This window comes from Salmo salar, chromosome 10, assembly GCF_965601325.2.
Source record: "Salmo salar chromosome 10, fSalSal1, whole genome shotgun sequence".
In the NCBI taxonomy this organism is placed as follows: domain Eukaryota; kingdom Metazoa; phylum Chordata; class Actinopteri; order Salmoniformes; family Salmonidae; genus Salmo; species Salmo salar.
Genome location: NC_138300.1, coordinates 62690168 through 62700958, shown reverse-complemented (window position 1 = coordinate 62700958; position 10791 = coordinate 62690168). Strand labels below are relative to the sequence as shown.

Below are 10791 nucleotides of genomic sequence, written 5' to 3'. Positions count from 1 at the left end.
TAGTTAATATTGTCCGAAACCCAAGCTTCTTCATCGATCATCGCCGATGTTTGGATTTACTCTGTAGTCAAAGGATCTGCAACCTCTTTGTGACTGCACCTCAGACATTTCTGTGCATGTTATACAGTGGAGGCTCCTCAGAGGAGGAAGGGGTGGACCATCCTCAGTGAATTTCAGAAAAATAGTAAACTATATTCACGTCACCAAAGAATTGATTAAAACACAATGTTTTGCAATGAATGTTTACAGTAGCCTCAAACACTCTTTTGGGTAGCGCCATGGTGTAGCCGGAGGACAGCTAGCTTCCATCCTCCTATTGGTACATTGACTTCAATACAAAACCTAGGAGGCTCTTGATTCTCACCCCCTTCCATAGACTTACACAGTAATTATGACAACTTCGGGAGGACGTCCTCCGACCTATCAGAGCTCTTGCAGCCTGAACTGACATGTCCACCCAATCAACAGATCTGAGAATGAATCTAGTACTGAAAGCATAAGCTGCAGCTAGCTAGCACTGCAGTGCATAAAAATGTGGTGAGTAGTTTTGAAAACATTTTGCCTACTCAAACACCGAGATCAAACAGAGGGATGCTATGTTAGCTAGCTGGCTTTGACTATCCAACAACACTGGAACCCTTCCCATTCAAGGTAAGCTTTCGGTTTTACTCATTTATTGCCACCGGGGCCCACCGGTGGAATTGCTAAACTGCACACAAATGTTACTGCATGATTGTAGCAGGTTTACTAAGGCCTTAGTTATATTAGCTATGTTGACTTTGACGTTACTTTAGCTAATACTTTTGACAGTGAAGTAGGCTGTGTGTAGCAGTTTTGAAATTGTTTGGTTTGGAAAGGTTTTTTCACCTGGTCACATACAGCCGATGTGTTGTGAATTGAAGTACACAAGCAAAGGGAAAATATGAGAGACGGAGAGCACATAGATGTGAGAAGGAATACAATGTGGCTGCTATGAAAGTAAACTCTTTACTTGTGATCAGGAGTGTATACATTCTGCCGATTCTGTTATAAAATGTTTATTGAAACAGAAGCAAACGGAGCGGGGATAAACATACCATATTTTTCTCTGGATCTGTGTGCACCTACGTTGTAAACTTTCAGTATCATGTAGTAGCCTAAACCTTCACTGTTCCATTGAACTGGATGAATGGAATATGCATGAGTCATCCAATATGCCATAATAGAAATAAGGCCATGATCATGAGACCAAAAAAATCATCCTCATCTTAAAACGACACCGACCGCCATTGACGTCAGAATTTATTCCAACTTTAAGCAGTCAGCGACCTCCCATTTTACATAACACAATTCCACCCATTTCTAGATTTGAGGTGGCACAAGTAAAGTTTAACCAGAAATTGAATCTTGGTCAACCTTTAACTGCACTTGGGATGTTTTGTTCACAGGTTGGTGGAACCTTAATTGGGGAGGACGGGCTCATGGTAATGGCTGGAACGGGATGAGTGGAATGGTATTAAATACAGTTTCCATGTGTTTGATGCCGTTCCATTTACTCTGTTCCAGGCACTATTATGAGCTGTCCTCCCCTCACCAGCCTCCACTGGTTGTGTTGTGTGTGTGTGTGTGTGTGTGTGTGTATGCGTGTATATATAAAGGTTCAAGTTACAGTGCAACAGTTCTTTAAACAATAGACATTTTATTAATTGGATCTCCACAAGTGGAAGTTAAGAGTGTACAATAGCGACAGAACAAGGTTTAAACGGCGTATCCAACAATGCCTCCTTTTCCGATGCACTCTCCAATGTAGAACCACATCAGCACTTCAGTGCAGACCAATCCATTTCTGAACGCATCCTGTAACAAAAGCACATTGACATTAATCCCAAACAAATACCATTGAGTCATATCTAAAAACCAACATGACAGACAATTCCATATTTCCCAATTGGTTAGGATGTAGGCCTAATGTCTCCTAGTGGATTGCAGCTACTTATTTTGATAATGAAGGGACTACTTGTAAGAGTTGAGATAAGTCACAACCAATGCTCCCGCTAAGCTGTGCGTTTGTGCAAGCAGCAGCCCCAAGACTACCACGAGCTGCCGCTCAGAAATATCATCCCACAGAGAGAAGCAGGAGATTGAACTTGACAATTTTCTAGAGCAGTGGTCACAAACCAGTCGATAGCAAACCTGATCAATCTCCAAGGCATTCCTAGTCGGTCGACTGTCAACACTTTGTATTCAACCCTTATATAAACCATAAAATGCATTTTCCAATCAGCGCTACAACAGTAATGAATGAGTGGGAAAGTATATTTTGGCTTGGGTTATTTGTGGCCTGGGTCTTTAATATCGAGGAATATTTCACGTTCTCTGTTCATAGGTGTAACATGATTTTGTACATGAGGAAATAATGGAAGACTGTGTCCCTTTTTGGTCAGTGTCAGCGAAGAGATGAGAGGCGGAACTTCAGTCTGCTGCTCTCTCCCTCCACTAAAGCTGACTACAGATGTAGACTCCATCATTCCAGTAAAATAAAAAGCAAATTATTGAAATGTAGGCTCACTCAACTGTGTTTCACAAGTAATACAACAGATCCATTACCAGTGTGATCATATAGACTAGTTCCATTTTTTTAATAGAATTTGTACAAAAGAAAATGTCCCGAACAGTGCATTGGCAGGGCAATTCAAGCAAAGCCAATATGCGGTGGTAATGTATTGGGCCTATAGCTTACTGCACAAACCTCATTGCTAGAGTACTGTTTTTAATTGGTTAATGTTGCATATTCTTACAAATCACCAGCGGTAGATCTCGGCTTGTATTTGAATAAAGTTGGTGACCACTGTTATAGAGTTCCCTGTTAACACTTTCAACATTTCCCTTTACTGTGGCAATTGTGACACGCAATATTAGCCACTTTCAATGCAACATACCAAAACAAACTATGCAACAGATTGTTGTAGGCAGAATGCATTGCAGTAGGATTCTATTGCATTAACACGCACTACTCAGACCGTACTCTAAACAGACCAGTGCAGCATAAACAATCAGAGCTGCAGTAGGTCTATATGCAAATAGACCATTTCCATTGAACTGGACTGTGTTTACAGCATGAGTGGTTGTGAGTAGATGTGCTTGTTTAGAGATCAAAGCCAGAGATGCATGTAGCCACGTGTGCACATTTGTTCATATCCTTTACTAGTTAGTGAGTTATTAGCCCAGTTATAGATCATTTGTAGTCAGCACAAAACGTGTACATTTCTAGACATATTTGAAAAGCGAATAAGGAGCTTTTTTTTGTCTTAAAGGGGCAGTGATGTATTTTGAGACAGGCTTGAATAAGTTAATTGGCCAATAGGCAGAGGGTAGCATCATTTGTCTGATTCTCTGTAATAATGGTATGGGAATAATAATGCATTTTATTTTGTAAAGTGGTTTCTTACATCAAACAACATGTCCAGTCACCACCTTGTCTGAAGGACAAGTGGATAAACAAGTTGATGTCAAGCCCTGCATGTTTTAAGAAAAAAAAAAAAAGTCTCATGGAATGTAGGCCTGCATGGATTGGATTCTACTGTAGACAATGATAGAACAGCTATTTCTATATGTTAAAATGCTATGGGATGCACTTTCTCCATTGTTTTTGATGGTAGGCCTACATTATGATCAAATAGCCACAGTACAGCCCCAGTATTCACAGGAAATGCACGCCGGAAGTTCACAACGTTCAAGTTTGCGCTCAGCAGACCTGAAATTTGCTCAGTGAAAAATTGTTTTTGAGGGAACATTGATCACAAAACCCACATTCAGAGAGCCAATGGGCAAAATAATGAACTTGCTAGCTACTTATACAGTATTGCATTGATACCCACTCAAGCAATCTTCTCAGTTCTCACCTTCACTGTCGTCTGTCCAAGGCGTCCACTGTTGACACCGGTGAGGATGTTCTTGATTCCTGCAATGGCCTGGGGAATCTCGGCAGGGGAAGGGGGCACAAGCTCGACTTTAGCGTAGTGCCAGAAGGTCGCTAGCCGGGGCTTGGAGTAGGTGGCAGCGGCTGAAAAAACAAAATGAACACGCCATGTCATGAAATGTGTCCTCTGCTGCACACTGCTGGGTCAAGCGAGATAAGAAACATTAGCTAACGTTAGATGTAGTTTACAGGTGAGACAGCTAGGTGACTCAAAGAGCTTGTCAGAACACCTACCTGAGATTGACATTTAGCTAGTTAGCCAACTAACACTATCTACTATAATCAGTTACCACATCTAACTAACACTATCTACTATAAATAGTTACATCTAACTAGCTAGCCAACACTTAGTTGGAAACAAGTTTTTATTCGAGATTGATGGTGACTTGGCTTGTTCGTTTGTCTACCATTAGCTAACTACACTGAGTGTACAAAACATTACCACCACAAGGATATACACTTTATTCAGTACTACTGCAGTTACTAAATAATTCCAATAGATGGCAGCATAAGACCACAAATGACATTTCAGAATATTATTTAGCTTTCTCCCTGGATACACCACTCCCCTCACAGAAGAATTCCTGCTTTTTTCTGTCCCTTCCTTTCCACACTGCTAACACAAGAGGAAGAACTGAAAAAGCGTTTAACATATTACTGTGACGTATTATAATGATGCTTCATGTTTATTATTACCAGTTTTTATGCTCATGTTTATACTTCATTACTATAACAATTATCAATAAGGCTGAACATTAATTCAGTCACCTCTGGTTGACAAAAACGTATTTTCCTAGTACATTCATTGACAAATTCATCAACCAGCATCGACCCGCTCTGCCTTCTCGCGCAAGCGAGGGCATGTTGAGGTAAATTCGCTAACCGCGAGGATTGCATGATGTAATTTATTGGCAGGCTGGAAGATGCACTCGTCCTCTCTATTCCGAAGCAGTTTGCTCCCAATATGATACGTTAAGGTCTTTTTATAATGCAATTCAACTAAGGTTGAGGGTAGCGCATCTGACAAGTGATTATTTGGCCGGGGTTCAGTACCTGCTATAATCACTATTTTTTTGCTCTCCCAAAAGCAACACAGGCTTAATACAAGATATTTTGCTAACTGTAAAGTCATGGGACATTGGTTGCATGCTATTTTATGTCAATCATATTGCTGCTATAGCCTATAAATGATGCTTCGGGGTCTTATGCTTCCATCTATTGGAAATATTTAGCAATTAAAAGTTATTAATTCACGTAAAGACATCGGTGAGGCAGCTGAGAAATAAAATGTATTTTTCCTGTTAATTCCTTAGATCAGTCAAACCTGCCCCACGCCAATTGCTGGACTTTCACAGAGGTTACTAGGTCACCCAGTTCATACCACATTTGAAAAAAGAAAACAATGTGGCTTGTTTACCAAGTGTTCTGCCTTGCAATAATAAATATAAAACAACTAATAACAAAACAGCTAAATGCTTAGACAGGTTTTGATGAACAAAATAATCTAAATGCTATTTAGTACTGTAATGGTATTAAATATCATATTAATACTAAAATGGTTTCTAAAAGTTCTAGGCTACCCTACCCTAGAATTAGGGGTTAGGGTTAACCTGTCTGGGATAAGGGGCAGTATTTTCACGGCCGGATAAAAAACGTACCTGATTTAAACTGGTTACTACTCTTGCCCAGAAACGAGAATATGCATATTATTAGTAGATTTGGATAGAAAACACTCAAACAGTTTTAGAAACTGTTTGAATGGTGTCTGTGAGTATAACAGAACTCATATGGCAGGCAAAAACCTGAGAAGATTCCAAGCAGGAAGTGGCCTGTCTGACAATTTGTAGTCCTTCTGTTGCATCTCTATCGAAATTACAGTATCTGTGCTGTTATGTGACACTTTCTAAGGCTTCCATTGGCTCTCTAAAGCCTTCAGAAACCGGATTGACGCGTCTCCTGTCTCTGGGCAGATAACAGCAGCTCAGTTTGTCAGTGGACTGCCTGGTGACAGAGACTGGAGATGAGCGTTCACGAGACCTCACCATTTTTTTCTTTCCCTCTTTCAATGAATACAACGTTGTCCGGTTGGAATATTATCGCTATTTTATGAGAAAAATAGCATAAAAATTGATTTTAACTTCCCTGGGCTAGCGTCCCACCCTAGTCAACAGCCAGTGGAATCACGTGGCGCGAAATACAAATACCTCAAATGCTATAACTTCAATTTCTCAAACATATGACTATTTTACACCATTTTAAAGACTCTTGTTAATCTAACCACATTGTCCGATTTCAAAAAGGCTTTACAGCAAAAGCAAAACATTAGATTATGTCAGTAGAGTACCCTGCCAAAAATAATCACAGCCATTTTCAAAGCAAGCATATATGTCACAAAAACCAAAACCACAGCTAAATGCAGCACTAACCTTTGATGATCTTCATCAGATGACACTCCTAAGACATTGTTATATAATACATGCATGTTTTGTTCAATCAAGTTCATATTTATATCAAAAACCAGCTTTTTACATTAGCATGTGCTGTTCAGAACTAGCATACCCAACGCAAATTTCCGGTGAATTTACTAAATTACTCATGATAAACGTTCACAAAATACATACATTATTTTAAGAATTATAGATACAGAACTCCTTTATGCAATCGCAGTGTCAGATTTTAAAATAGCTTTTCGGTGAAAGCACATTTTGCAATATTCTGAGTACATAGCCCGGCCATCACGGCTAGCTATTTTGACACCCACCAAGTTTGGGAAAACCTAAACTCAAAATTACTATTAGAAAAATTGGATTACCTTTGCTGTTCTTTGTCAGAATGCACTCCCAGGACTTCTACTTAACCAACAAATGTTGTTTTGGTTCCAAATAATCCATAGTTATATTCAAATAGCTCCGTTTTGTTTGTGCGTTCAGGTCACTATCTGAAGGGTGACGCGCATTTCGTGACAAAAAAATTCTAAATATTCCATTACCGTACTTAGAAGCATGTCAAACGCTGTTTAAAATCAATTTTTATGCTATTTTCCTCGTAAAATAGCGATAATATTCCAACCGGGCAACGTTGTATTCATTCAAAGGCTGAAAGAAAAAAAATTGAGAATTCTCAGGAATGCGCATCTCCAGTGTCACTGTCCCCAGGCTGACCACTCACACATTCTCCTGCTGTTCTTCGCCCAGAGACAGCAGACACCCCATTACACTTTCTGGCGGCTTTAGAGAGCCAATGGAAGCCTTAGAAAATGTCACGTTACAGCACAGATGCTGTATTTGATAGAGATGCAACAGAAGGACAACAAATTGTCAGAGAGGGCACTTCCTGTATGGAATCTTCTCAGGTTTTGGCCTGCCATATGAGTTCGGTTATACTCACAGACACCATTCAAACAGTTTTAGAAACTTTAGAGTGTTTTCTATCCAAATCTACTAATTATATGCATATTCTAGTTTCTGGGCAAGAGTAGTAACCAGATTAAATCGGGTACGTTTTTTTATCCGGCCGTGCAAATACTGCCCCCTAGCCCCAACAGGTTAAACAGCGTTTGACATGCTTCTAAGTACAGCAAAGGAACATTTTGAATTTTTTTGTCACGAAATGCGCTCGCGCGTTACCCTTTGGATAGTGACCTGAACGCACGAACAAAACGGAGGTATTTGGATATAACTATGGATTATTTGAAACCAAATCAACATTTGTTGTTGAAGTAGAAGTCCTGGGAGTGCATTCTGACGAAGAACAGCAAAGGTAATCCAATTTTTCTAATAGTAATTCTGAGTTTAGTGAGCCCCGAAGTTGGCGGGTGTCTGAATAGCTAGTCTGTGATGGCTGAGCTATGTACTCAGAATATTTCAAAATGTGCTTACGCCGAAAAGCTATTTTAAAATCTTACACCGCGATTGCATAAAGGAGTTCTGTATCTATAATTCTTAAAATAATGTATGTATTTTGTCAACGTTTATGATGAGTAATTTAGTAAATTTACCAGAAGTTTGCGGTGGGTATGCTAGTTCTGAACATCACATACTAATGTAAAAAGCTGTTTTTTGATATAAATATGAACTTGATTGAACAAAACATGCATTGTATAACAATGTCCTAGGAGTGTCATCTGACGAAGATCATCAAAGGTTAGTGCTGCATTTAGCTGTGGTTTGGGTTTTTGTGACATATATGCTTGCTTTGAAAATGGTTGTGTGATTATTTTTGGCTGGGTACTCTCCTGACATAATCTAATGTTTTGCTTTCGCTGTAAAGCCTTTTTGAAATCGGACAATGTGGTTGGATTAACGAGAGTCTTATCTTTCAAATGGTGTAAAATAGTCATGTTTGAGAAATTGAAGTTATAGCATTTTTAAGGTTTTTGTATTTCGCGCCACGCTCTACCATTGGATATTGGTGAGGTGATCCTAGATGCAAGAAATAGGTTATATGTAGGGTTAGAGTTTCTGTATAGCACTTTGTGACATCTGCTGATGTAAAACAGGCTTTATAAATAAATGTGATTGACTGTTACAGGCTAACCTCACCGCTCGCGTCGCGTGCGCGTTGCAAAATAAATTTAGAAATCTATGTTATTCAATTATTGCGCCAACGAGCGTCTGCGGTGCCAAGGGCTAAAATAGAAATCAGTTCTATTTCTGACGCAGATTGTGCTCCAAGTCCTGCCTCTCCCATCTCCTCATTGGTTTATAGAAGCAGTTACCCACGTGCCATCTCCTCATTGTTTATACCCACGTGGGTGACTGAAAGACGAACAAGGTCAGTGGCGGTAATGCACCTAATTTATGAAAGTTGCCAATCGCAATATAAAGTCAAGAGAAGAAAAAGCCTAGAAGGATGAGAGATGACTAGAGATTCGGTTGGCCGTTTTATGTGTGGATTAATTGTCGGAGTAGAGGACCTTGTGCATTTCAGGTAAAATAACAACTCAATGTTTATATCCCAGGACAAATTAGCTAGCAACAGCAGGCTAGCTAAATAGGACAAATTAGCTAGCAAGTGCAAGCTAACTAGCTAAATTTCCATAAATGTTAAATGCTTTTCGACCTAACCCCAAATTTAATATAATTGGTTCAGAGTTTGTTTTGATATTTTAACCTGCGTGTCGTGATCGCGTTTGGTGTGGGGGGACAAAATAAATGTATGCACGATGGAGCACGCACACAGCCGGTTTGGGTTCCGTGTTAGTGTTTTTAAGGCAAAAAACAGTATGGGTTTATAGCTCTCTTGCTCCGCCCTGTGGCCTTCTGTGGGTACTACAAACATAATTCACGACACTCGCCAGGCTCTTAATCTGAGGTAGCAACTGTGTCAGATCTACAAAATCAATGAGCTAGCTAGACCTATCCATTTCTTTTGCAACTCAATTAGTTCAATTCGATGCCTACGAAGGAAGATTGGCGCATATCAAATTACCCAGCAGCCATTTAAAAACAACAAATCATCAAAGATTAATTCTTAGTTAAAAATGTATTCTGGCTGTTTAAAATCAAATTAAAGTTTATTTGTCACGTGCGTCGAATACAACAGGTGTAGGTAGACCTTACAGTGAAATGCTGAATACAACAGGTGTAGGTAGACCTTACAGTGAAATGCTGAATACAACAGGTGTAGACCTTCCTGTAAGTAAGCATTTCACAGTCTCTAACCAATAGTGCAAAAAAGGTGTTAGGTGAACAATCGGTAAGTAAAGAAATAACAGTAGCGACGATATATACAGTAGCGAGGCTACATACAGACACCGGTTAGTCAGGCTGATTGAGGTAGTATGTACATGTAGATATGGTTAAAGTGGCTATGCATATATGATGAACAGAGAGTAGCAGTAGCGTATAAGACGGGGTGGCGAGACACAATGCAGATAGCCCGGTTAGCCAATGTCCAGGAGCACTGGTTGGTCACATCTTGAAAAAGATGACAGGGACCTAAGTTTTTCTTAGGTTTTACACCTTTTTCTGAAAAAAATATGGTTAACCATGATCAGAAAATGAATAACGCGCCCTTAGCATCGTGTGTCACCACAACGTGTACTCTAAGCGATCAGTGAGCTTGTTAATAATAAAGTTACCTGAGGTAAACCTGCAACTTAACGCGGGCTCAACTCATTGCAAACAATGCGAAGCAGGCATTGTAACGCAAACCAACGGGCACCGCTCCGAAGGCCAGTTGGCGGAGCGGTGCTCCATAGAACTAATAGGAGCTGGCAGGGGTGAAAGATGCCCTAAAATAAAGCCTGAGTTTTCGCGATTACTTCATAACTACGGCAAGCAGCTGGATCATAAGGTCTTATTATGAAAAATGGGCACCATGCAATGAACTACTTTATAAAAACGTTACAAATGTCAGCCTACTGTGGGAAACATTGGCGTCAACATCTCGGTAGAACACTTTCGAGACCTTGAAGAGTCCATGCCCCGACGAATTGAGTCTGTTTTGAGGGCTAACGGGGGGGTACAACTCAATATTAGGAAGGTGTTATTGTTTTCTACACTCAGTAGTTAGCTAGCTGCAGCCGGCAAGATGCGCTAAACTGTGACATAGCTAACTAACTACTAGCATAGCCACCGATGCCATGCCAGCGTGACTGTCAACTTGAATACAATAACTTGCATGTTTTAATAGCGTCGACGTTAAGCTTATGTCTAAATACAATCATTTAATTTACCTCCGATCAAAGTAGGTACTTTGGCCACCAATTTCTGGACCGCCTGTGCCATGATGGTTTGCTTTAGAGTCGTGAAAAATACGCAATCGTCTATTTGCTGCAACTGAATGTCACCTCCAGCAAGAAGGACCCCTCAAGTGCGGCTGCCCTATGA

The 10791-nt window shown here is 40.1% G+C and overlaps 1 protein-coding gene across 1 annotated transcript; it reads right to left on the bottom strand.

The window, feature by feature from the left end:
- Positions 1-1658: 1658 nt before the first annotated feature.
- Positions 1659-10791, bottom strand: LOC106560679 (ATP synthase F(0) complex subunit g, mitochondrial). The gene is made up of 3 exons (XM_014123786.3): positions 10638-10791; positions 3882-4042; positions 1659-1836 (listed from the first exon to the last, which is right to left on the bottom strand). The coding sequence occupies exons 1-3, from the start codon at positions 10687-10689 to the stop codon at positions 1738-1740; spliced, it is 312 nt and encodes a 103-aa protein (XP_013979261.1). The 5' UTR covers positions 10690-10791; the 3' UTR covers positions 1659-1737.